This window comes from Capra hircus, chromosome 20 (assembly GCF_001704415.2).
Source record: "Capra hircus breed San Clemente chromosome 20, ASM170441v1, whole genome shotgun sequence".
NCBI classification, from domain to species: Eukaryota; Metazoa; Chordata; class Mammalia; order Artiodactyla; family Bovidae; genus Capra; species Capra hircus.
In genome coordinates, this window is record NC_030827.1 from 1,529,221 (window position 1) to 1,556,563 (window position 27,343).

A 27,343-nucleotide genomic window follows, 5' to 3' on the forward strand; every position below is an offset into this window, starting at 1 on the left:
ACCCTGACCTTAACGTGCTGACACTCTCCTTCAGAGTTTTAAAATGTTTCCTGCCCTGTAAGTTCAGTCCCCTGCTCAAGATGGTAAAAGCAACATGTTTGTTATGTATGAAGACCTGCGTTCACAGTTCAGTTCAGTTGCTCAGTCGTGTCTGACTCTTTGTAACCCCATGAATCGCAGCACACCAGGCCTCCCTGTCCATCACCAACTCCCGGAGTTTACTCAAACTCATGTCCGTCGAGTCAGTGATGCCATCCAGCCATCTCATCCCCTTCTCCTCCTGCCTCTAATCCCTCCCAGCATCAGGGTCTTTTCCAATGAGTCAACTTTGCATGAGGTGGCCAAAGTATTGGAGTTTCAGCTTTAGCATCAGTCCTTCCAATGAACACCCAGGACTGATCTCCTTTAGGATGGACTGGTTGGATCTCCTTGCAGTCCAAGGGACTCTCGAGAGTCTTCTCCAACATTAGGCACTTTAAAAACATGTCATTGTGTTAGGTTATCTACTGCTGCGTAATAAACTGCCCCAAACTTAACAGTGCTGTTTATTCACAATTCTGTAAGGTCAGCAACTTGGACTGGACTTAGCTGAACAATTCCTTTATCTAGAAATTACAAGACATAGGTTTAGAATCCCACATCATCACTTTTGCACATTCATCAGTCACAGCATGTTACAAGACCACCTCCTAATGGGAGGAGCCACAAAGGCATGTACAAAGAAGTTGCACACAGAATTACTGCAGTCATCTTACAAACAATCTACTGCACCTACATGCTGAAGAATTTATGGTTAAAATAATATCATTTTTGTAATTTCAAAAAGTCTCAGAAAAAAAAACCTGATGGGACAATAGTTGAAACAAAAATGGCGAAAAAAAAAAAAAATGGTCATCACTAAAACTTGATGCCAGGCACCCAGGATTACAGTTTACCCTTGAAATAGTCAGTTCTTAATGCACCAACCCCCAGTGCAGTTAAAAATCTCTGTAAAACTTTACAGTCAGCCTTCTGTATCCATGGTTCCACATCCTTGGATTCAACTAACCTCAGATGACATAACACTACAGTATGTATTTATATTAAAAATTCCATGTGTCGGTGAACCCTTACAGACTCATGTTGTTCAAGGGCTCATTGTATTTACACTAGTCTCTCTAAAATTTCTTTTTGGTTCTTTCTTTGGATTTCCATCTCTCTGCTTACATTGCCCATCTGTTTTTACATGCCATCTAACTTTGCCCATGAAAGCCCTTAGCATATTAACCAGTTGTTTTAAATTCCCAGTCTGATAATTTCAACCTCTCTACCATGTCTGGTTCTGATGCTTGCTCTGTCTCTTCAAATTCTGAGGTCTGTGTTTTGTTTTGCTTTACTTTTAGTATGCCTTGTAGATTTTTCCTGATAACCAGACACAATATACCAGGTAAAAGACACCACTGTAAACAGGCCTTCAGTCACACGGTGGTGGGAGGAGGGGAAGTGCACGACAGACCTAAGATCAGGTCTCAGTCTTTAGTGAGCCTATGTCTCTGGACTGGAAAGTTGACTGCAGGTTTTTCTCCCCACTTAGGTGGGACAAAGTGGCCATAGTAGGCTGCAGTTGAGTATTTCCCAGCCCCAGGTGAGTTAGGCTCTGATAATACCCCAACAGGTGAGGCTCTGGTTAATTAGTTTCTCCTGAGGACAGGCCTTGTTAAAGAAGAAAAGTGCTCTGGCACATTTCATAATATGTTTCTTCCTCCTCCCCTGATGGAAGCATGAGGAGATTTTTCCTTGGTATTTACTATGGGAACCTGCTTGAGTTCCTGGAGATAAATCTCACAATATTGTGCCCTCTCCCAAGCCAGGGTACCCCTGGAGTTTTGAGCTCTGAGCCTTGTCCCCACTGAGCCTCCAGCAATTCAGCAGTTATAGACCTGCCTGAAAGCTTCTGCTCCAGGAAGCCATGCCTCTCTGTATTCACCTTCTGCCTCTCCAATCTTGAGGGCAACAGTTTGTCGTGCGTCCTCCCTTCTCTTACAGATCCAAGATGAGTTGTTAATTTTTCAGTTTGTTAGACTTGTCATTTGCTGTTAGGATAGAGTACAACTTGTAAGCGCCTTACATTTGCAACTGGAAACTGAAATCACAGTAGTCTCTACTTTGGTGTGTGTTTGCAATTTTTCAAATAAAAAGGTTAAAATTAAATTAACAAAACTCATGCTCTAAATTAACCCATATAATTTGCTTTTCCACTCATATATGGGGACACTGAGAGAGGGACCAGTCATTGGCCTTTGCTAAGGTGACACATTTAGTAATAATGGCTAATATTTACTAAAGACATACAATGTGCCAGCACCTTTCCAATTACATTGCATAACACATTTCCCCTTAATCATCAAACACTATGCACCAGGTGGTATTATAATCTCCATTCTGAGATGAGAAACACCAGAGGGTTGCCCAGGGTCACAGAATAAGCAGAGAAAGTAGGATATAAACCCGAAGCGTGCGGCTCCAACGACTCCACTCTTAGGCCACTGCCTAACAAAGAAGTAAAGCTGAGATTAGAACCAAAGTTTGTCTTTCTCCACTGGCAGGACTTACCCACGCCACAGTGGCAGCCTGGGACTCTGGGAGCTGGGTGGTTCCCTGGTCATCATCTTTCAGTCCTTTGCCTGTCCAAGTTTTTTTCTCCCCAATTTATACATTGTATTGACAATATGCCACACTCTACCAGGGATATGACTAAACTGCATAGTTTAGGTTTTCCATCTCTTCTACTGTGAAATACAATGTACCCTAAGTGCTTTAAACTATAAAAAGGACAATTTCACTCATTCACCAACTAGCATTTTAAACCGACAACCATTTGTAACGTTATTTTCAAAAGAAGCCAAAACTTGTGGTAAAATAAAGTTCTGCTTTGGAATTTTCCTAACTTCCTCAACTGGAAATGTCCTTTAGTGTACACCTGCACTATTTCAGGGTGAGAAGCAAAAAGACTCATGAGTGAGGAGGGATTTTGACTATGAAAGTTTGTTTCCAGGAATGACCTGAGAAGAAGTACAGGGAGCTGCTTGGGAGTTTTCAATTACTCTCCCTTCTAAACAGAGGTGCTCTTTGTCACTTCTAAGCACTCCCCTTTTTTTAAGTCAGAGCCTCAGCTACTCAATCTGAAGGCATGGCTTATTACTCCTGACTCAGAGGAAGTGAGAAAGTATAATTTACCAAAATACTTAGTGACAAACAGCAGGGGGGGATGTTATACCTAGGCCATGTGAAGTGTTGAAGTGTTGCTGGGGGAAGCACACTGACTGAAACCACTCACCCTGGCCAGGTACCATAGTCACCATTTGCATGAGTTGTTTTATGACAGGAGATCCTGATGAGGAATACGGAACTAATAAGCCACCACCAACCTGAAGAGTTTGGGAAAGGTCGAAAGGACACACCGCGTGTCAGTCCACTTCCCAGAATCCCTCTCGCTAGCATCCATCTTGGCTGAGCGATGCGTGCGCCACCAGGAAAGACTCTTGAATTAGAATGATTGGCCAAAGACCATCCGGAAACTAATCCCATCACCATAAAACCTGATGTTGCAAGCCACACAGCAAAGCAGTTCTCCTGGGTTTCCTTACCCTACTGCTCTTCACCCGGGTGCCTTTTCCCAATAAAATCTCTTGCTTAGTCAGCACATGTGTCTCCTCGGACAATTCATTTCCGAGTGTCAGACAAGAGCCCCGTTTCGGGCCCTGGAAGGGGTCCCTCTTCCTGCAACAGTATCACTAGGCCTTGTCTGAAAGGATCTTCCAGCTCCATCAGCAGCAGGAGTACCATATCCCAACTGTAACAGGAATGTTTATAGACGGGGATTAAGAAGAGGGAGGGTGGGGGGTCAGAGTGTGTGTGTGTGTGTGTGTGTGTGTGTGTTCATGCTGATTAGAATTTAAAAGAGGTCATGACTCATCTAGAAACATAGCAAACTTTTTAAAAGGGAGCAGTCCTCTAAGAGTTAACTGCTGATACAAAAAGTTGATGCAAATATTTTACTGATTTCAATTTAACTTGTTTCTCTGAGGTCCTAAAATACCCTTTTGTAAACAGGCTTGTGAGTGAGTGAGGGTGGCTCAGTCGTGTCCGACTCTTCGTGACCCCATGCACCATACAGTCCATGGAATTCTCCAGGCCAGAACACTGGAGTGGGTAGAGTCCCTCCCAAAAGGGAATGAAGGGAAAGTAAGTAAAACAGTGCCTGACTCACAGACACAAAACATGGATCTGCTTGTCCACTGTATTCCCTGTACTGCACCCCAGCTTTGCAGAGAGGATGTCAAAGGACTGAGGACTGATCAGCAGTGAGCTATGCAATGTTCTGTGATGCTTCTAAAGAAAGAAATACTAAAGAAATTGAAATATTGAGATTAAGGAACACGAGAAAGCAGAGTGAGCCATACTTAAACACTTAATGTTTTCAAAATAGAGAGTGGGACAGAGAAGAGAGACAGAGAGGCAAGCTCCTGACACCAGGCTCCTTAATTACGTGGATATCAAACTCAATTACAAACACATAAAACAGTCAAATATTTAATAAAAACAGTTGGAACTTGACCTCAAACACTCATAGGTGCATTGTATGGATCAAGTTTCCCAGATACAGAAGTAGTAAAAGCAGATTATTTATAAAGAAGTATTTTCTCTCTCCATCCAAGTAAACTCTTCCCCTGGTAACTGCACAGCTGTTGCAGTAGCCTTTGGGAGAGGGGTCGGTTGCTTCCCTTTCTTTAAGCTCCCCAACACTAGACAAAGGTAAATCAAAATTTGAATTCTTCTCAGCTTTCAGAATTTCTAAGAAAATAAAAGTTTATCCCAGAAGATTGGCCTAAGTCGATTAGTTAGACACTGTGAGGGGATCATCACCGAGGAAGCTGCAACTGCTGGATTTTTAATTTTAACTTTGGTATTATTCAGCCTGGAATGCATCCTAGGTCTCAGCCCTCCACGCATGTCCCTTACAATCACAGCCACCAGGCATTTTTCTTTCACTGTGGGAAAGTGTCAAATCCTTTCTCTTTGTGTGCATATTTGAGTCACAGGAAATGGTCTTTACATTCCATTCTTAGGAATGAATGAGGTGTGAGAACATTCTAATTTCACATAAATGCTTCATGTCTTTATCACAGTGGATTTGCTTTTTTAAATATATAACAGTTTAAAAAGTCTAGCGATTATAAAAGTGATATAGACTCATGGAAAATTCAGAACACAGACAAGAAAAAGAAAAAAGTGAGAGAAGCCATCTAAAGTCATGCAAAGACAACTACTGGTAACATTTCCTGTTGTTCGGAAGCCTTTTTATTAAAATATGAATTATAAATTTTTCATTACTAAGGGTCATCTGCACATTTTAAAAAATGTATCTATGAAATGAGTTACAGTTTCATTATACATGATTCTGATAATTATAAATGTGTAGCTATGGCAACGTTAATACAATTTTTGCTATAAATAATGCTATTGCAATAAACAATAAGCAACAATGAAAGCTGAGAAATAAACTTGAAACTATCTATATAATTTTAGAAGCAATAAGGATAATATAGGGCTTGGTGGCTCAGTCGTTAAAGAAGCTGCCTGCAATACAGGAAACTTGGGTTCGATCCCTGGGTCAAGAAGATCCCCTGGAGAAGGAAATGGCAACCCACTCCAGTATTCTTGCCTGGGGAATCCCATGGACAGAGGAGCCTGGCAGGCTTTAGTTTATGGTGTCACAAGAGTCGGACATGACTTAGTGAATAAAACACCACCAAGGATAATATAAATAACATAGGCCCTGGTTAAAGTCAAAAGAAATGGGTTTAGGTCTCAGCTGGGATACTAACCTGTAGTGTAATTAAGAATAGGTTGCTTTAAGCCAAACCTGTGACAACTCTACTTGGGAATTCTGAATGTTTCCTCTAATTGCCCAGCTGAGATTCTGTAATGGTGATGTGAAAGATCACCTTACTCTTTTTCCCTACATATAAGAAGGTGAGCACCCAGTGCACCAAAGGGGCTCTTTGAGAAAAAGGCTCATAGCAGATTTGTCTCAAGAACGCCGGCAAGGCCTTAGCTAAATGGAAAAGCAAGAAAGAGGTAGGTACACAGGACACAAAGAAGTGTACCTCTTTGTTCTCACGCACACTCTGAGGATCACATGTTGACAGACGTTAGTTTCAGATGCACCAGGTAGAGGGGAGTGGGTAGCAGTGATTCAAGACTCTGGACAATAAACAGGCTCCTCCTCCCAGCAAAAAAGAATAGATTGCTTAACCATTCTGAAGTTCCATTTTTTCATCTGTGAAATGAAGAGGTCAAATTTTAATCCCTAACGTCCTTTCTTGTGTTAAGGTTTTTTGATATTAATAGGTGATTAACATTAACAGTTGAGCATGTGTTTGCTAGATCTGACCTGTACAGGCAACCACCTCTGATAATCAAATTACTACTTTCTGTTTTCTACTTATAGATGAGTTCATCCAGATGATCACTTTAATTCTCCATCAATGAAAACACTGCCAAAAAAAAGAAAATCAACTTGAGTTACTCTTTAGTTACAAATTCATTTGTGCTCTAAGACTAAACTGAAATAGGGCAGAAACAACTTTTAGAACTGCAGAAGTATAGTCAAGTTCTTTCCTCAAGCAAAGTTTCAGATAATCTATAACAATATTAAGAACTCCATTCGCACAAAACAGAAAATCCACAAAAGAAGCTTGACAGACACTTGAGCAACAACATAATCTAGTCTTGCCTTATACCATGGATCACAAACTCAAATGCATATAGGAACCATATAAACAGGTAATATAAATGTCTCCTTATACCTGTATCATTTCACTGAATGAATAAACCCAATGACAGAGTGACAGGGGCTGTAGCAAACTGGAAAAAGCGTGTCCAGAAAAAGACAAAGATCTACCAGATTACTGGCAGGAGGAATGTGAGCAAACATAATCAAATCTTTTGATTTTTCAAGGGAAGCTGGCAATCCAGATGTGTCTGTGTGTAAAATCCCAAGTTTATAATTATGGCTCAAATTTGCTTTTTGTTTTTTCCCCTGCACTGTGTGGGTCAAACAGTAAAACTGTAGGCCACCAATTTGCAAACCTCCAACCTGTATAAAAAATCTGATTCCCTGCATATTCTGGAATGTACACTGCATAGACATGGTACAGAAGCAGTCAGGCAAAAAGTGGAAGGCCAAGCCAACCATCTGTGGAAGAGAGAGCTTCACCAATCTACACTGCCTTAAAGCTTAAAGAAGTTCAACATATAAACCAAGGAGATCCATTTTGGAAGTATTTTCTCCAAACAGCTACATGTTTTCTCACCTATGAATAAAATAGCTGATGATAACTGGATTGCTCAGAGGTGGATGAACATACAGCTCTTTGGTTTTCAGAGTCCTAAGATGATTTTTAATCCCTTTTAAATGAACTTGGAAAAAAATCTTACCATCAAAATATGCAATTTACTTGAATTCAGTTTGAACAATAAAATTATTCCAAAGCCTCTGAGCCCCACCCCCTCCCCTCTCTTAAGCCAGGAGAAAGGGGCCTTATGCAGAGAAATAGTTGGCTGCTTTGCTGATGTGCTTAACATCAGAACACCTGCCCTTCCGTCTTGTTCCTATAAAAACATCTGCACAAGGTGGGCCCAGCTGGCATGCAAATATGTTCCATGATGCAGCTTTCAGCCCCTTCCTATCACCCTTTGTCTTGTCTCCTTTCTGCCAGTGTGCATTTCCCTTTTAAACATCTAATGCTTAGTGGAAAAAACCATTGTTAACAGGTTAAAAGTTAATGTGCTTCACCTGTTTCACCTCCTTCCATTAGTAAACTTGGACCAGCAAAGGGGGATCTGACATACTACCTGTTGGCCTATCTCTTCCATGGAGGATATTATGAGGGGTGCTCAAGAGTTGTTCATCAAAATGTCAGACTCAAGTTTGGTAAAGTCATTATAACACCTGCTTTCTGGGAATTCTTGTGAAATCTCACTCCTTTTCTCTTTGTACAGAGCCTTCTATTGGTCAAGAAATGCACCTACCTACAACTTATTTACAGTTCAAGGCCTATTTGGGGATGGTGAGGAGGAAAGAAATTTCATGAATCAGCTAGTGGTGAACAGTCCCAGAGGATGAAGCTGAAAGGCATCCAGATTGCTTTGGAAGCCTCTTGAGATTAGAGGGTTCTTACAAGATCGCTAGGGACTCCTGAACCTTCCATTAGTACAGACTCAGTATGCTATGAGAACAGTTTCACCTGGAAACTATCTCAACTCTAGTCAAATATCTAATATTCAGATAGATTAAAAAGAAATAACGTTAAAAAAAAAGTCATCTGAAGTACTTGAAAGTCATAGAAAAAGCTCAAAATGGCAATCCTTTTGAGAGTGCAGAAGCAGGGTTCCTGCAACTAAAGCATATATTCAAGTCTTCACCTCTTTCTATGCTCTATCTTCTTGTACAATGATACCCAGCCTCTCCTATACTCCTCGCCTGCTGGTCAGCCAATGACACTCTAAGTAAAAGGGAAATGTGGGTCCTCCTGGCTCACTGGGAGATCTTAAGTAGTTTTTAATTTCCAAATCACTCATGCCTTTCATCTACCACTTCTGTAGCTAGAAAGGATAAGAACTAAATGGCTAAACCTTGAAAATTCAAAGGATGGGACTTTCCTGAAATTCAGCTGCTAATTTTTCTAAGAATGAGCCATGCTCTCCCACCAGTTAGTGTTGGTAGACGTAGTCAATATAGGACACTAGTTAAATTTACATTTCAGAAGACAGCATTTATTGATTAGCTGAAATAAAATGTAACTGGCTGTTCTGTATTTCATCAGGTAATCTATTACCAATGGATTTAAGAAAATGGTTGGAACTTTAGAACCTGGTGAACTGAAGAAGAAAATTCATTCAACAAGGCAAGTGGATAGGAATTTTAATATGCATAAAGTTCTTACTGCAAGAAAAAGGCTAAAGGACCCACCTTATGGCTAGCCCAGTGATTTTTTCACCACGACTGTACGTTAGAGTCAGCTGGGGAACAGCAAAGCATTTCTGATGCTTACACCCAGCCCTAGACCAAATGGATCAGAATGGAATATTTTAAGATGCCTCCTAATTCTAATAAGGAGTCAGATTGAGAACTATTGAGATAAAGAAGCAAGGGAGAAAAGCTGAAGAGCAGGTAGGGAGTGTGTCTGTTTCAACTCAGGTTCCCAAACTTTACTGTATATTGCCTTCTCCCTGGGGATCTTTAAAAATCACTGATGCCTCCATTTATGCTAAAAACTCTCCAGAAAGCAGGAATAGAAGGAACATACCTCAACATAATAAAAGCTATATATGACAAACCCACAGCAAAGATTATCCTCAATGGTGAAAAATTGAAAGCATTTCCCCTAAAGTCAGGAACAAGACAAGGGTGCCCACTTTCACCACTACTATTCAACATAGTTCTGGAAGTTTTGGCCACAGCAATCAGAGCAGAAAAAGAAATAAAAGGAATCCAAATTGGAAAAGAAGAAGTAAAACTCTCACTGTTGGCAGATGACATGATCCTCTACATAGAAAACCCTAAAGACTCCACTGGAAAATTACTAGAGCTAATCAAGGAATATAGTAAAGTTGCAGGATATAAAATCAACACACAGAAATCCCTTGCATTCCTATACACTAATAATGAGAAAGTAGAAAAAGAAATTAAGGAAACAATTCCATTTACCACTGCAACGAAAAGAATAAAATACTTAGGAATATATCTACCTAAAGAAACTAAAGACCTATATATAGAAAACTATAAAACACTGGTGAAAGAAATTAAAGAGGACACTAATAGATAGAGAAATATACCATGTTCATGGATCGGAAGAATCAATATAGTGCCAATTGCCAATACAGTATACTAACACATATATATGGAATTTAGAAAGATGGTAACAATAACCCTGTATGCGAGACAGCTTGAGAGACACCAGATGTATAGAACAGTCTTTTGGATTCTGTGGGAGAGGGAGAGGGTGGGATGATTTGGGAGAATGGCATTGAAACATGTATAATATCATATAAGAAACGAATCACCAGTCTAGGTTCGATGCAGGATACAGGATGCCTGGGGCTGGTGCACTGGGATGACCCAGAGAGATGGTATGGGGAGGGAGGTAGGAGGGGGATTCAGGATTGGGAACACTTGTACACCCATGGTGGATTCATGTTGATGTATGGCAAAATCAGTACAGTATTGTAAAGTAAAACAAAGTAAAATAAAAATAAATAAATAAATAAAGAGACTGTTAAATCATTAAAAAAAAAAAATCACTGATGCCTGACAGACATCCCCAGGCATTCCAATTCAATTAGTGCTGGGTATAGCCTGGGCACCAGGTATTATAAAAGCTTCTCAGGTGTTTACATGTACAACAAAGTTTGGGGGGCACTCTTTGAAACTTAAATACCTCTATTTATTAGGATGGAAGCAGCAATAATTTAACTTTCGTGGGAGCAGAAATGAAATCAAATCTTCCAACTATATTTAAGAATAAATTAGATGCTACTTTTTCAACCTAGTTTTTCCATGTTGGCTGAGAAATTTAAACCCTATGAATAGTATGCTGTTTTTAAGAGCTCAACTCTGCCTGTTTATAGAATGCCTATTAGTTCCTTTGCCAGGAGTTTTGTAGGTCGGAGGAGGACTGTCACCCAAGACACTTCCATAACTCTCTTCCTTCAGTCATATGCAGTAATACTGATTAAGTGCCAGTGTAATTCAGAAGCCATATTTCTGTCCGTAAAGGTTTGCTCTATGCACAGACTGATGGATTGGCATGGGGTTGGGGAGAGTGTGATGCCAACCTCCACACTGATTTGCAAAAAGGAAAAAATAATCTGGATCTTGCTATATTCAAGAAAAGGGCCATGTATTTCTCTGATCTTTCTTACAAATTGCTAAGCTCACACTGATCCCTGAAACTGTTAGTCTTCCAACATTTAAAAGGTTACTCACCCCCAGGAGATTATTCAGCCCTGATCTGACAGAAAGTGCAAGAACATTGCTTTTTAGTGCCAAACGCCAATAGATCTGAATTCCAAAGAAGCATGCTTTATGGGAGGATATGGGCCTTAACCCAGCTGGTGGGGTAATCTGAGAGCCAAGGGAAGACAGGACTGTCAGAGAGGACACCTGACGAGTTCCAGAACTCAAGCTTAGGGAAGTATTTTACATGACTAACCAATTTATCAAAAGTAGCGGAATACTGCCAGCACGCAGCACATCACGGGGAGTGGATAGGGTTCATTTGCGATAAAGCAAGAGTCTGAGTATCCTGCCTGATAATGGAGAGGCAAGTACATGGTAAAACAATGATTAACGCAAAGCAAGGATCACATCTAATATTAGGGCTGCCTAAGGTATCACTGCAATAGGAAGAAAGGGAGCTTTTCCTGTCTATATAAGGTACATAAAGCCTGAAAACCACTTTCTCATGTCTCGTATTTTGAGAGAACTTTGAAAGCAGAAAATTATCTTTTAAATACACATAATTGGCATTTCTTGTTACTGTGCTTTTGAGTCTTTTTACATAATCAAAGAACTTTAAAGGTTACTGGAAACATACACTCCTTTTAATATTTTCTATTAAGGAAAATGTAATAGGACAGCATGTGCCAGACATATTTTGCAGGAAATAGATAAACCTGTCCAGGGCATAATAAAATATTAGGGAAACATGAGTTTTAAAACTTTAAGTTCATCGAGAGTAGCTTTTCCTTTAAGGAAATAACACATGAGAGTCTCTATTTACACAAAAGTGAACATTTACTTTAACCAAGGAGTCTTTGCTTTACAGGCCTCTCCAATAGGGTTATTTCATATGCCAAGTTTCCCAGTACAATTTAAAATGCCTGAATTACAGAAATTACATCAATACATAAATTCTGAATGAAGAAATATCAGTTCAAGTGAGGGACACATATCATCACAGGCGAACGCCGCAGTAAAAAAGTTCAGAGGGCGCCGAGCACCCTATTTACCCAGTGCGCTGTCTGCAGCATGTGGTCTGTTCCATGTGAACTGACTCATAGATTTTTAGCACTTTCATTTAGGATTAAGAATAGTATTTTTTAAATGTTATTTGACTTTGATCTCTTAAAGAGAGTTTATAGATTCCCCATTTAAATGAATGAACTGCATTCATCAAACACGATTTAGCAACAAGCACGTCTCAACCACTTGCTGGGAGAAACCATAGTGAGCACAACATATATTGGCCATTTCCATTCTGAGCAAACTTACCTTTTAGTGAGGGAAGCAGACATAAATTACCAGAAACTACCATAATTGTTTCAAAGGATAGGCACAGGGTGGTATAAACTGTACATAGAGGACATGCCTGAGGATAAAGATTCAGAACAGAGGGAGCAGCATTTGAGCTGAGATAATGCTGTCGATAATAACAGCTTCTATTTACTGACTTTATACTAAAGGTTAAAAAGTATTAGATCACTTAAACTGTACAACAAATGACTTTAATTTTCCCGCTTTAATTATCCCACTTTATATTCCAGGAAACTGAGGCCTAGAGAGGCTAAGCAGTTTCTTAAAGGCAATCAGAGGAAGTAACAGAGCCTGCAACTGAACCCAGATGCTGATTAAAGAACATGTATTATATTCTTAACCATTAGTCACATGGCTCCTCTAGTGAAAAAGATGCAATGGTGTTTATTTTAGTCTGCTTGGGCTGCAATAATGAAGTACCTAAACAACAGAGAATTTACTTCTCGTTGTTCTGGCGGCTGGAAAGCCCAAGCTTAAGGTGCCGGCCCACTTATTTCCTGGTGAGGGCTCTCTCCCTAGCCTTCAGATGCTTCTCTCATTGTCAGTTTATAGCTTATGGTCTTTTTTGCTTTGGTGCAAAGAAAGGAGACACTTCTCTTCCTCCAACTCTTCTCAGAAGAGGCCACCAATTCTATGGGATTAGGGTCTCATCCTTATGACCTCAATTAATCATAATCACCTCTAAAGGCCATATCTCTAAACACAGTCATGTTTAGGTTAGGATTTCAACATATGAATTTGTAAGAGACACCATTCAGTCTACAGCATGGAGTAAACTAGGTAGGAGAATGATGGGGAGTAACTATGACCTCAAAAGACTAAAGAGTACAGGTTATAATAAATATGTGCATTTGGCTAATCTTCTGGCTGAAACTAGCATAATAACCATCAGTTCAGTTCAGTTCAGTCGCTCAGTCGTGTCCGACTCTTTGCGACCCCATGAATTGCAGCATGCCAGGCGTCTCTGTCCATCACCAACTCCCGGAGTTTACCCAAACTCATGTCCATCGAGTTGGTGATGCCATCCAGCCATCTCATCCTCTGTTGTCCCCTTCTCCTCCTGCCTCCAATCCCTCCCAGCATCAGGGTCTTTTGCAAGGAGTCAACTCTTCCCATGAGGTGGCCAAAGTATTGGAGTTTCAGCTTCAGCATCAGTCCTTCCAATAAATACCCAGGACTGATCTCCTTTAGGATGGACTGGTTGGATCTCCTTGCAGTCCAGTAACCATATCTACAGACAAAATCTAATTTCTGTAACAGAAAGGCCTGTAGGACAGAATATTTTCTAAGACTGTCACCTAGTGGCAATAGGCAGGAAGTAGCTCACAGTGATTATTACTGAACAGGTGAATTCAATGTATTTTGTGTGCATTCCCAAGTTCTCCCCAAGGAATAAAATACACTAAATTGAGCATTACAACATCAAGACAACCACTACTTCTTTCCATGCAGAACAGTAGTGTGACAGTTTCAGGCCCTCAGAGCAAGAACAGTATTTAAACCATCCCATTTTGAGTCAGGCCAAATAAATTTGGGCTAGCAGTATAGTTGAGTAATATATATCATAGCTAGTGAATATCTTTTATTCAGCAATGTAGATTTGGGTCACAGTGCTGGATAAAGGGCTCCAACTAGCTGAGGCATGTCATAAAAGGAACACGTGACAGACACTGGAAGATACAAAGTCGTAAGTAGAAACCATGGAACTATGGTTCTATAAATAGCTGCAAAAATCAGGATGCCAGATTTTTTTTTTATATATGCATATATACCCTGAACTAACTAGAGTGGGCACTATTCTTGGAAAGTAAAAACCATAACTGCATCTTAATTCTAACTGGCTTAGGTGTTAAAATCATCTGAAGAAGCAAGCTTGACAGGGATGTAATGATAATGTGAAGTGGTGCCAGGAAAGGGATTACTTACAAGCTGTTTGGATCCTTATTTTTCTTTACTCTAGACTAGGCCCCTTCATCTAGGATAAACCTTCCTTTTGTCAACTAAGACATTTTTCGCAGAGGAGCCATCACTAGATTCTATCCTTGGAAGTTAGTCATTTTCAATTTTAGCCTCATAACCTCCTAAATGTAGAATGAGAAGTTGACAGGTTGAAGTCAACTAGTCCGTTCAATTTTGGACATAAGTACTATTTTATTTTATTGTTTTGGCCATACTGCGCAGCATGCGGATCTGAGCCCCGGACCAGGGATCAAACCAGTGCTCCCTGCAGTGGAAGTACAGACTGCCAGGGAAGTCTCAGATATGTGTTACTGAGTGTATTGGCAAACAATGATTATATTTCAAGTAACAGAAAACTCAGATTGAAGCTATATGAGCAAAAACTAAAAGGTTCAAGGGTATCTCTAGCTCCAAGAGAAGCTTGATGTAGGACCCTGGCAGCTTTTTTCCCCTCTCTATCAGCTCTGCTTTCGATTCCATTTCAAGTCAACTTAAGCTTCATGGACCTAAGATGGCACTTGGCAGCTCTAGGATACAAAGTCTAAGTACAGAAGGGGTTAACAAAATCCAATTTTTTCCAACAGTCCCAGTCTTATTTCACCCACTTGGATTTAGTCACACGTATATCCCTGAACCAATTATACCCAGGGGGACCCAAGAGTTGAAGGCTAGGATCAATTTTAAACAGTCCACATGGCTGCAAATGGAGAGAAAGATGACTTACCCAAAGTATAATCAGAATGCTTTGGGCAGGACAAGGAAGAGGGAAGTGATGCTAAAAATTCAACTAATAAATGTCCACAATATTGGGATGAGGCACCTTTGCTCTGAGTGAGGACTGCACCTATTTGTGGGGAAAGGAATGTAGCAGTAGGGCTCATGAAGAGTCGAAGCTGGTGCTACCATACAAAGCAGAGTCAACAGAGACTGTAGACTAGGCTGCCGCGGTCAGTATTAACACTCAACTGTCAAACCCACCACCCAGGACAATTATGGCTTTGATACCAAATCATCATAAGAGATCTGTGACAATTCAATTTCCTGACCTCTTTCCGGATGGCTCTTCCGTTTCTTTGGCTGGATCCTTATTCTCCTCCTGTTCCATAGACTAGGACAATGACCAAAGTCCTGCACACAGCCCTCTCTACTCTCTAAACATCTTTCTTGACTTCAGCCATTCTCCATGTGTTAATGACCACAACCTTAAGTGTAACTTCCAAAACTTCATCTTCTGGTCCATCCTATGAGTCATGGAACTTTGTGAATTAACCCAGCTCTTATTTGCAAAACTCTGTGTCTTAGGCTCCTGGGCTTGTTCTTCTCTGACCCCCAGTTCTTGGGCCAAAGCTTAATAATATGAAGGAACAAGAAAATCTTAAGTTGTACTCTGAATAACGGTTTATTGTTCGGTAAATGCCCCTTCCACTAAACACTAAGTACCTTGAGGGCAGAGAGTATTCACCTGTGGTACCAAAACAAACGTGATCACTTAGTAAGGTCATATCAAAATACACACAGCTTTCAGTGCAATGTAACAACTCCCTTCTACACCATTGTTGATAACCAGTCCTCTCTTTTCCACTAAACAGTCATAGTTAAGGAATGATGGCCAGTTCACTACAGCAGTCTTTCCCAGTTTTGAATAGCTATAATATTAGGAATTACACAATTAGAAATATTAGTAGTATTATTTGAAGTAATATTATAGCAATATTAGGAACTGATTTCCAGCATCTAAATTCTCTTGCTATGCTTGATGCGTGCCTTCTCACACTTTCTGCATGAGGAGGCAAAAATCCCATCTCTTATCAGGTCAACTAAACAGTGACAAATGCATTTATTTTCCTGACCCTTGGCATTCAGCACATGGTATGTGGACCTCCCCTGGGCAGGCAGGTCTGGTCTGGAACCCTGAATCTTAATTATCCAGGCAGGGAGAATCTAGAATTCATTTCACTTGTGACATCTAGTGTCCAGTGGTGGTATAGGCAGCACCCTATCCAGACGGCTCCTAAAACCTGACTTTAATTTTGATATAGGTAGCGTCCATGATTTTACTAATGCTGTCTACTTCCCTAGAGTGTTTTCATCCTCACTTAGGTTGGCCATTTTTCAAGGCCCTATTCAAGGGCCACCTGCACGGTGAAACGTTAAAGGGATACCATAATAAAACTGATCTCTCCCTTCACACATCTTTAGTGTACGGTATATACCATTGACATGACAGTCATACATAGCCCGATGGTTATTCAAGTTTGTTTTTATTTAATCCCCCACTACATTGTGAGAATCTTCCAGAGTCGAGTGGTAATTACCGTATCTCTAAATTCCCTGCATTTTGCCTAACATGTTGTGGTCACTAAGGGGCGTGTGGACACAGGGATGAATTGGGAGAGCAGGATTGAGATATATACACCACCACGTGCAAAACAGATGGCTACTGTATAGCACAGGGGGCTCAGCTTGGGGTTCTGTGATGACCTAGACGGTGCGGGAGGGAGGCTCAAGAATGAGGGAGTGTATGTATCCATGTAGCTAATTTATGTTGGTATACAGCAAAGACTAACACAACACTGTAAAGCAATGATACTCCAATAAAAAAAAAACAAATAAAAGTTTAAAATATCTCTAAAATATTAAATTTGAAAGACACATGAATGAAACACAGGCCTATGTATTCATGTAACTAAGGAGAAAAATGAAGTTCAGATACATTATAGACTACCTAATTTCAGCCAGTCATGATTGGACTAGGTTAGAATGGTATCTTTTCGAGTCCTGAGTTGAAAAATCTTTGTCAAATGAAAAGGAAAATCAGGTTTCATTTATTCAAGAACTTGGGGGGTGATGACAAATGAAGGAGCATCTGGCTAATTCAGGACCCAAGTGCATTTGTTAGGCTACACTGTGAGCAACACGAAGGCATCACTGTTGTCAGTCTTTGAACCCAGATCAAACCTTAACTTAGTGAGGCCTATCTCAGTCAGAAATGGAAGCCTGCAAAGGAAATTGAGAGTGGAAAAGCAGGGAGGGTGTGGCATCCCAACACCTAAGGAGATTCAGGGAGAGCTATCAACTGTTAATTGTTAAGTGAGGGCTGAAAAATGGATTTTGCAAGATAGTACTCACTGGTGATGTTGAGAAAAGCCATTTCACTGGAGTGGTGAGACCAAAACCTAAAGTGGTAAAAAAAAAAAGAATAAGAAAATTAATATAATGAGTATAGGCTTTTTTCCTAGGAATTTTTTTTTATCAAGGGAAGCAAATAATGAGATGGTAAGCTGACTGAGGTCGACTTGTTCCCTGTTTAGTGGCTCAGTTGTGTCTGACTCTTAGCGACCCCATGGACTGTAGCCCACCAGGCTCCTCTGTCCATGGGTTTTCCCAGGCAAGAATACTGGAGTGGATTGTCATCTCATTCTCCAGGGGAATCCTCCCAACCCAGGGATTGAACCCAGGTCTCCTGCTTGGCAGACTGATTATTTACCACTGAAGCACCAGGGAAGCCCAACGAGGTCAAGGAAGATTAGTATTATTTTTCAGATGGAAGTCATTACACCATGTTTATTTGTTGATAGGGAAGATCCAACAGAGGGGTAAAAAACTGATGATGAAGAAAGCACGTATGGCCAAGTCCTCAAGTAAGAAAAAAATGGGCTCAAAAGCATAACTTGATCTGTACTACGGTTGCTAATGGATTCAGAAGTGCTCACTAAACGTTGGCTATTATTATTTCTGATTGCTTAAAATTTTGAATAATGAATAGGCATCAGGTTTACAAAATATAAAATAACTGTTTAAAGACACACGCAAGAGCCTGGACTGTAGCAGACTTGCTGGTGTTCAGTTGCCTAGTCATGTCTGTTCGCAACCCCAAGGACTGCAGCCCAAGAGGGCGTCCTGTTCCTCACCACCTCCTGCAGTCTGCCCAAGTTCAGGCGCATTGCCTCGGTAATGCCATCCAGCCATCTCATCCTCCTGCCTTCTATCTTTCCTAGCATCAGGGACTTGTCCAATGAGTCGGCTGTTCATCTCAGGTGATCAAAAACTGCTGGAGCTTCAGCTTCAGTAACTGTCCTTTCAATGAGTATTCAAGGTTGATTTCCCTTAAGATTGACTGGTTTGATCTGCTTGCTGCCCAAGGGACTCTCAGGAGTCTTCTCCAGCGCCACAGCAGGCTGCATTAATTCAAATTCTAGTTCTATCACTTGTCAAAGGTACCTTTCTTCTTGGGACTGTTTTCCTCTGTAGAACCTCATAGGGCTTCCCAGGTGGCGCTAGAGGGAAAGCACCCGGCTGCCAATGCAAGAGACAGAAGAGACCGGGTTCCATCCCTGGGTCGGGAAGATCCCCTGGAGGAGGGCACTAGCAACCCACTCCAGTATTCTTGCCTGGAGCATCCCATGGACAGAGGAGCCGGATGTGCTATACTGTTCATAGAGTCGCAGAGTCTTACACGCCTGAGTCGATTCGCACTCACCCACCTCATAAAGCTGTTGGCGGGCTTAAATGTGATAATCTGTGTAAAATTAACTGGCACTCTGTCTTATAAACGTAACTGTGATTCTGCCTATGATGCTTTCCGGCAGTGTCACACTCACTGAAATTTCTGGAACCCTAAGATAGGTACCACAGGGCATAGCCTTCAGGATGCACACCGGCCAACGCGCCGTTAAGCCAGTACACGAGGGAATTCCCCCGCCGCCTCGCCTTCGAGTGATACTATCCCTCCAGAAAGCACTGTCTCTAGGGAAAACGAAGATCGAAAACCCCCCAAAGCGTCCAGAAAACCAACCGTGAGTAAGGCTGACGCGACACAGAGCTTCGTGAGCCTGCGCCAAACCCGCCGTAGCTGGGGCGTGGCACTGTCTTGGGCGTTCTGTCCCCTTTTTTCCTTTTACGCGCTGCTAGGGCGGAAAGTATCGCGTGACGTGAGGTCTCGCGGGAATTGCATTCAAAAAGCCCTGGCGCTTCCGGAAATTAGATTCAAAAAGCTCTGGCGCTTAACCCTAGTACTTGGTGAGTGGGTGGGCCGGTGATTGTGCGCTGCCGCTGTGGAGTTAACGTCGGGAATCAGCGCGGAGAGCTGCAGCAGCAGGGAAAGGGGTGAGGAAAGGTAGGGGCCAGGGGCCCGGAGGGAGGTGCGTATGAAGGGGGACGCGCGGGGGCGGCGTAGAGAAGGGCTGGGGAGAGGAGGGCAGGGCCTAGGAATACCTGGGGTCTGGGTCTCCGCCCAGGCTTTTAGCTGGAGCAGCTTTTTCGGCAGAACTCAGCTCTTACAGACCAGTTTCCGAGCCGGCCCTAATATTCCGCTGGGCCGCTACGACTCCTCCCGGGAATTCTGCGTAAATACGGAAAGTCGGGTCCGTTGCCTGGGTCTGGGGGATAATGAACACTGGAACTGCGCTGGCTGTATGACCGCCGCCTATATGAGTCGAGAAAGGCTGCTGCTGCTGCTGCTGCTGCTGCTGCTGCTGCTGCTGCTGCTGCTGCTGCTGCTGCTGCTGCTGCTGCTAAGTCGCTTCAGTCGTGTCCGACTCTGTGCGACCCCATAGACGGCAGCCCACCAGGCTCCCCCGTCCCTGGGATTCTCCAGGCAAGAACACTGGAGTGGGTTGCCATTTCCTTCTCCAATGCAGTGAAAAGTGAAAGTGAAGTCACTCAGTTGTGTCAGACTCTTCGCGACCCCATGGACTGCAGCCCACCAGGCTCCTCCGCCCATGGGATTTTCCAGGCAAGAGTACTACAAATGTAAAATACACACTGGATTTTAAAGACTACACTCTCGTTGATGATATGACGTCTGCATGTTGAAATGATAATCCTTTGGCTATATTGCGTTAAATAACGCATTGTTCAAGTGAATTCCACCACTATTTACTTTTTAAAATAAACGTGGAACCTAGAAAATAGAAAATTAACGTGTCTTGTTCGCACTGTATTTCTACTGGACAGCGCTGCTCAGACAGTTTCGTGTAGGACTCCGCTCTAGCTGCTTTTTACCCATTGCTGGTTTAATCTTAAACAAAAACCCTATTGTAACTGACCTTGGTTTATGGATGACTAAACAAGACATTGGAGAAATTGTTCAAGTTGATGCTGCCAGTCAGTACTGAAGATGGGGTGACAACTCAAGCAGTCTGATCCCGAGCTTCCTGTCTGCCGCATGCTTTTTCTGTTCTGAGAAGCAGAACAGAAAAGTGGTTAGGGGCACCAGGCTATGGAACCAAATGCTGTTCCCATCTCACTTAGCCACTGAGTTATCAGTGTTATCACCTGATAACCCTGGGCAAGTTACTTAACCTTTCTGTGCCTCTGTTGCTTAACCTTTCAGTTTGCATTTGTGTAAAATGGGGGGTTGTTGTTCAGTCCCCAAGTAGTGTCTGACTCTTTGAGACCCCATGGACTGCCTGCAGGCTGGCATGCTGCAGTCCATGGTTTGGGGGGAGGGGTGACCCTTTTATCTCCTAGGGTTGTTGAGAGGATTAAATAATGGTTCAGTTCAGTTCAGTCACTCAGTCAGTCCGACTCTTTGCAGCCCCATGGACTGCAGCACACCAGGCCTCCCTGTCCATTGCCAGCTCCCGGAGTTTACTCAAACTCATGTCCATTGAGTCAGTGATGCCATCCAACAATCTCATCCTCTGTCGTCCCCTTCTCCCCCTGCCTTCAATCTTTCCCAGCATCGGGGTCTTTTCAAATTAGTCAGTTCTTCGCATCAGATGGCCAGACTATTGGAGTTTCAGCCTCAGCAACAGTCCTTCCAATGAATATTCAGGACTGATTTCCTTTAGGATGGACTGGTTGGATCTCCTTGCTGTCCAAGGGACTCTGAAGGGTCTTCTGCAACACCACAGTTCAAATGCATCAATTCTTCAGCACTCAGCTTTCTTTATAGTCCACCTCTCACATCCATACATGACTACTGGAAAACCATAGCTTTGGACCTTTGTTGGCAAAGTACTGCTTTTTAATATGCTGTCTAGGTTGGTCATAACTTTTTTTCCAAGGAGCAAGTATCTTTTAATTTCATGGCTGCAGTCACCATCTGTAGTGATTTAGGAGCCCCCCAAAATAAAGTCTGTCTCTGTTTCCGCTATTTCCCCATCTATTTGCCATGAAGTGATGGGACCAGATGCCATGATCTTAGTTTTCCAAATGTTGAATTTTAAGCCAGTGTTTTCACTCTCCTCTTTCCCTTTCATCAAGAGGCTCTAGCTTGTGCTTCATCCAGTCCAGCATTTCTCATGATGTACTCTGCATATAAGTTAAATAAGGTGATAATATACAGCCTTGACATACCCCTTTCCCTATTTGGAACCAGTCTGTTCCATGTCCAGTTCTAACTGTTGCTTCCTGACCTGTGTACAGATTTCTCAAGAGGCAGGACAGATGGTCTGGTATTTCCATCTCTTTAAGAATTTTCTAGAGTTTGCAGTAATAATGTTTGCAAAGCATCAAGTGTGATATCTGGTACATATTAGCTATAGTTTTTATTCAACCCTGGCTACCTTTCTCTGCAGATTGATAGATTACTCTTAGACGTTCATTACACCTGTTGAAAAGTCACTTCCTCAGGGAAATCTTTCTTGTCCTTATTCCCTCTGACCCTGCTCAACACGCCACCACTCAGACTGAGACTGCTGCCCTGAGTTATAGGCTCATAGCACCATACACCTCTCCCTCTTGCACTTAACACACTTGTAACTTTACATTATCAGTTATTTGATTTAACATCTTTCTAGTAATAGACTGTAAAATTCAAGAAGGCAGGCATATTGTCTGATTTGAGGATCACATTGTGTCCTCAGCAACAGCGCAGTACCTGACACATAATAGGAATTCCAGCAAATCTTTAGAGTGAATGAGAGCTAATTTTGTGGCTGCCGTGGACATTGATGGTTGGGATATCTTGAAGCTAGTCCCATATTTTCTTTGGTAAATATTGATGACAATAGTACTTAGCTCAGGTCCACTAAGAGAATTAAATGTCATAGTTCATTTGAAGCACTCTACCTGGCAAATGGTAAATCCTTAGCAAATATTATTAACAGCTCAACAATTAATGGCTGGCTCCATCATGTACGGGCTTTGGAGAGGTCTTGCATTTTAGAGCAGTGATAGCCAGTCCTGGATAACATAGGATTCTTTTTCTTTTTTTTTAACCCCCTCTTCTAAAACCCTCTATTTCCTCCTCCATCTTCATTCTCAAAGACCTTCCTTCCTAATTTACTGGTAAATGGAAGCAGAAGGGCACTCATGCAGACTCTGAACACTGTATCCACCTACTTATCAGTGTCTGTACCCATATACTTTACTTTCCTTCAATTCAGATGAAACATTCGTGCACCTGTCCAGAGATCAGACCCTGCGCATTCATTACTCCAGTAGTTGTCCATGTCTTCTGTATCATTCGTTTTCCTTTGCTTGATCTCGCCTTTGTCATACAAGCTTGCTGTTGTTTTTTCTTAAAGAGTTCTTCATCTTAAAAACAAAAAGACCCTACTGCGTCTCCAGCTACTGCCCCGTTTATCTGCTCTTTGCAGCAAAACTGTGCTTGTTCTCTGCTCTTCTACCATTCTCTCCAATTAATTCCAGTCAGGCTTTTGCCCCAGTCTCCCCATCAAAACTATTTTTGGGGTCATCTTCTAGTTGACCTCCATGAATTTAAATCCAATGGCCAGTTCTCAGTGTTCACTTTATTTGATTCAGCATTTGGTGCAGTTCATCATCTACCTCCCTAATACCTGACTGTTTATTGAGTTCTAAGACAGCACATGCTCTTCCTTTTCCTCCTAGCTCACTGACCGCGCTTGAGTATCATTTGCTGTCTTCTTTTCCGTCTCATGACAGGGCTCCATCCTTTGTCCTCTTCTCTTTAATTATGCTCATACTTTGATGAACACAGAACTCAAAAATTTATGCTAATAACTCCCAAATTTATATCTCCAGCTTATACCCTTCTCTTACAGCTGTTACTTGACATATCTCATGTTTTAAAACTTAAACCTCTCATTTTCTTTCCAAAACATCTCTACCCACAGTTTTTGATGTCTGTTATTGGCAAACCTGTTTTACTAGTTGCTCAAGCCAGAAGGTTTGGAGGCCTTTTAAAATTCTCTTCCACATATCCCATATTCCATTTGTCAAAAAATCATGTTGGCTCTGCCTTCAGAATATATGTTAAATCTCATCACCTTTTGTGGCAGCCACTCTGGTATGAGTGGTCATCCCACCTGATCTTTCTGCTTTCAACTTGCTTCCCTCCCAGCCATTCAGCGTATCAGCCAAAATGGTCCTTTTAAATGTAGCCTATCTCTACTCCAAACTTTGCAGTGACTTCCCATTTCACCCAGAGTAGAAGCCAAAGTTTTTGTTTACAATGGCCTGATCTCCGTATTCTCCTCTGTAATCTCCTCTGACCTATATTCTATCTTGGTCATTCTTTGGACTTCTTCCACTGTACTGCTACCCCTCTTACGTGGAACATGCTTTCCCTAATGACTGCTGCTGCTGCTAAGTCGCTGCAGTCATGTCTGACTCTTTGCCACCCCATAGAGGACAGCCCACCAGACTCCCCCATCGCTGGGATTCTCCAGGCAAGAACACTGGAGTGGGTTGCCATTTCCTTCTCCAGTGCTTGAAAGTGAAAAGTGAAAGTGAAGTCGCTCAGTCGTGCCCAACTCCTAGCAACCCCATGGAGTGCAGCCTACCAGGCTACTCCGTCCATGGGATTGTCCAGGCAAGAGTACTGGAGTGTGTTGCCATTGCCTTCTCCTCCCTAATGGCTAAGGCTTTGTTCAGAGTCACCTGAGGGGCTCCCGATTCAACACATTTTAAATTTCTTCTAGTTAGAATACAGCCACTTCTTCCAAGCTCACTTATCCTGTTTTGCTTTTTTTTCCATTTTTCACTTTCTAGTGCATTTAGTTATTATGTTATTATTGCTTGTCTTGTACTGGAGGGTAAGTTTTATGAACGAAGAGCCTTTTAGGGGTCCATTTGACCACTGCTTGATGTATCTGAAGTGCCCAGAGTGGAGCTTGGCACATAGGCATTCAAGAAATATTTGTTCAATGAATGACTGGAGACATGGGAGAATACCTTAAAAATGACTTGTTGCTCTTTGAATTCAAAGCTGAGTTTTAGTCTAGCCTAGGAGCCTGGAAACGCTGGGCTGGAAGAAGCATAAGCTGGAATCAAGATTGCCGGGAGAAATATCAATAACCTCAGGTATGCAGTTGACACCACCCTTATGGCAGAAAGTGAAGAGGAACTAAAAAGCCTCTTGATGAAAGTGAAAGAGGAGAGTGAAAAAGTTAGCTTAAGGCTCAACATTCAGAAAACTGTTTCATCTGGTCCCATCACTTCATGGGAAATAGATGGAGAAACAGTGGAAACAGTGTCAGACTTTATATTTTTGGGCTCCAAAATCACTGCAGATGATGATTGCAGCCATGAAATTAAAAGATGCTTACTCCTTGGAAGGAAAGTTATGACCAACCTAGATAGCATATTCAAAAGCAGAGACATTACTTTGCCAACAAAGGTCCATCTAGTCAAGGCTATGGTTTTTCCAGTAGTCATGTATGGATGTGAGAGTTGGACTGTGAACAAAGCTGAGTGCCGAAGAATTGATGCTTTTGAACTGCGGTGTTGGAGAAGACTTGAGAGTCCCTTGGACTGCAAGGAGATCCAACCAGTCCATTCTAAAGGAGATCAGGGCTGGGATTTCTTTGGAAGGAATGATGCTGAAGCTGAAACTCCAGTACTTTGGCCACCTCATGCAAAGAGTTGACTCATTGGGAAAGACCCTGATGCTGGGAGGGGTTGGAGGCAGGAGAAGGGGACGACAGAGGATGAGATGGTTGGATGGCATCACCGACTCAATGGACATGAGTCTGAGTGAACTCTGGGAGTTGGTGATGGACAGGGATGCCTGGTGTGGTGCAATTCATGGGGTCGCAAAGAGTCGGACACGACTGAGCGACCGAACTGAACTGAACTGAACTGAGGAGCCTGGAACCAGTTGGGGAAGGATGATGAGTGAGGTTGAGGTCTATATTAAATGTTTACATCTTTGCTTGAAAATCTAGAATGGGGTTGTTCTTTAATTACTCTAAACATGGTCTCTGTTATGCGTGTGTTGTTATGATTAACTAGCAAAATGCTAGATAGTCTGTTTTCAATAAAGTGCATTTAATGTGACAAATTTCATGTGTTCAGGAAGTTAACACTGTTGTGAAAACTTGTGGACGTGCTAGTCCTTACCTTACCAATCTTATTCAAAGGTACCTTTTTATAGTTAAGTAGAAGTTATGCTACTATAAAGTTTCTTGATTTCTTTTACTGTTCTCTTAGCTTGGTTACCTGTTTAGTGATATAATTATGAGATCATCCTACCATAGCATTTAAGGAAGCTCAGCAACAACTGAATAGTTTCCTAATACTGCATTCCTTAGAAACAAAATTAAATTGTATTTATCTTTTTTTTTCTTTTTGCTCTATTTGATTCGTTCTCAAATTGGGTAACAAAATAGTCAGACTTTACTGTTATAACAAGAATGCAAATTTGACCATTTAAAAGTCAAAGAGAAAATCTTTAATACTGTGTTTTCATGTGACAGTGATATTGAATATATACATACATAACACACTTGTGTCTTTTATTAGTGACATGAAGTTTTTTGTTTAAGTTTACATACTTTTATTTCTTCTATTTTCAGTAGACAGGAAAAAGTCATGGAGGCAGATGTAATAGCAGATCTTCGACGCAAACTCAAAGAGACTGAAGAAGAGCGACGGAAAGCTGCACAGTATGGTTTACAGCTAGTGGAGAGCCAGAATGAACTGCAGAGCCAACTGGATAAATGCCGTAATGAGATGATGACCCTGACTGAGGTGGGACACTAGACTCCTCTGCTCAACAGTTTGTGCTTTGCCACTGAAGACTGCTGTTGTCCAGCAGTCATTAATATTATTAATTTAATATTTTTCTTTTCTGAAAATTGTAGGTCTAATTCCCACCCATCTGCAGGGAAATGAACTGAATGAATCTCTAATATATTTTTTTTTCTGACTCTGTTCTGAGTTTGAAAAATATGTTCTCTTTCTTTACTCCATATTGAATTTTAGACTTTGGTTTGTCTTGATGCTACACCAAGTCCTTAGTTCTATCCTAAGTCTAGACTTTTGTATTCAGTTGCCCACTAATGGTCATCTCAGACTTAACATAAACAGAACAGTTGATTCCTTGCCCACTAAGCAAACATGCTCTTGCAGAATTCTTTACCTTATTTGGTAACTATAAAAACGTTTATCCAGTTACTTGAGCCAGAAATCTACGAGTTTTACTCAATATCTTTCTGTCCCATATTTCTCATATTTAATCCACTAGTAAGCTCTAAAAACGTGACCTACAGAACATCTGCTCTTGTTCAGACCTCCGTCGTCTCTCCCCTGGACTGTTACCATAGCCTCCTGACTAGGTTGCCTGTCTCCCAGATTGCCATTCACACTGTTCACTCTTTACACAACAGCCAGGTGGTCTTTGAGGAGCATATAAAAGATCATGTCACAGCTCTGCTGAGAGCACAGAGCAGCTTCCCATTTTATTTACGACAAAAACTGAGTTCGCTACCTGGGTTTGTAGATCTCCGTGTAATCGAACCTCTTTCAACCTTTGACCTCATCTTATGAATTACTTCCCCTTGTTCTTAGCTATACGAGTCCTGCTTTATGGGCTCCACAGGAGCTTTTGCCTCATTCTGAGTTATTTGTCCCCTACCCTCATGAGAGACACGATAGGAGAGAAGGGAATTTCGTCTCCTTGCTCACGGCTGCATCCCTAATACCTGACATGCTTTTATTAAAAGAATGAATAAATCCGTTTTACTTAGAAAATGCTCAGTAACGTATTTAAACTTTGACCTCCAAATTTAAACATAGCAGTTAAAAAAACTAATGACCACCCTTGTTAATTTTTCCTTTTAAATCTAATTTTATATTATTTTTTTAAAGCTT

The 27,343-nt window shown here is 41.6% G+C and overlaps 1 protein-coding gene and 1 long non-coding RNA gene across 8 annotated transcripts in view; one reads left to right on the plus strand and one right to left on the minus strand.

Annotated features, from left to right (window-relative positions):
* LOC108638418 overlaps positions 1 to 19,218 on the minus strand; it is a 274,942-nt gene extending 255,724 nt beyond the window's left edge. For both annotated transcript variants that reach the window (XR_001919813.1, XR_001919812.1), the window contains exons 1-2: positions 19,116 to 19,218; positions 17,450 to 17,496 (exon numbers count right to left, since the gene is read on the minus strand). This is a non-coding gene — a long non-coding RNA (uncharacterized LOC108638418). The remainder of the gene's footprint in view (positions 1 to 17,449; positions 17,497 to 19,115) is intronic.
* SPDL1 (spindle apparatus coiled-coil protein 1) overlaps positions 19,290 to 27,343 on the plus strand; it is a 32,933-nt gene continuing 24,879 nt past the window's right edge. For 2 of the 6 annotated variants that reach the window (XM_005694511.3, XM_018065754.1), the window contains exons 1-2: positions 19,290 to 19,436; positions 26,047 to 26,221. In XM_005694511.3, coding sequence (XP_005694568.2) covers positions 26,063 to 26,221 — 159 coding nt within the window. In that variant the 5' untranslated portion in view covers positions 19,290 to 19,436; positions 26,047 to 26,062. The remainder of the gene's footprint in view (positions 19,437 to 26,046; positions 26,222 to 27,343) is intronic. The other 4 variants (XM_005694512.3, XM_018065756.1, XM_018065755.1 and 1 more) reach the window with 3 other exon arrangements.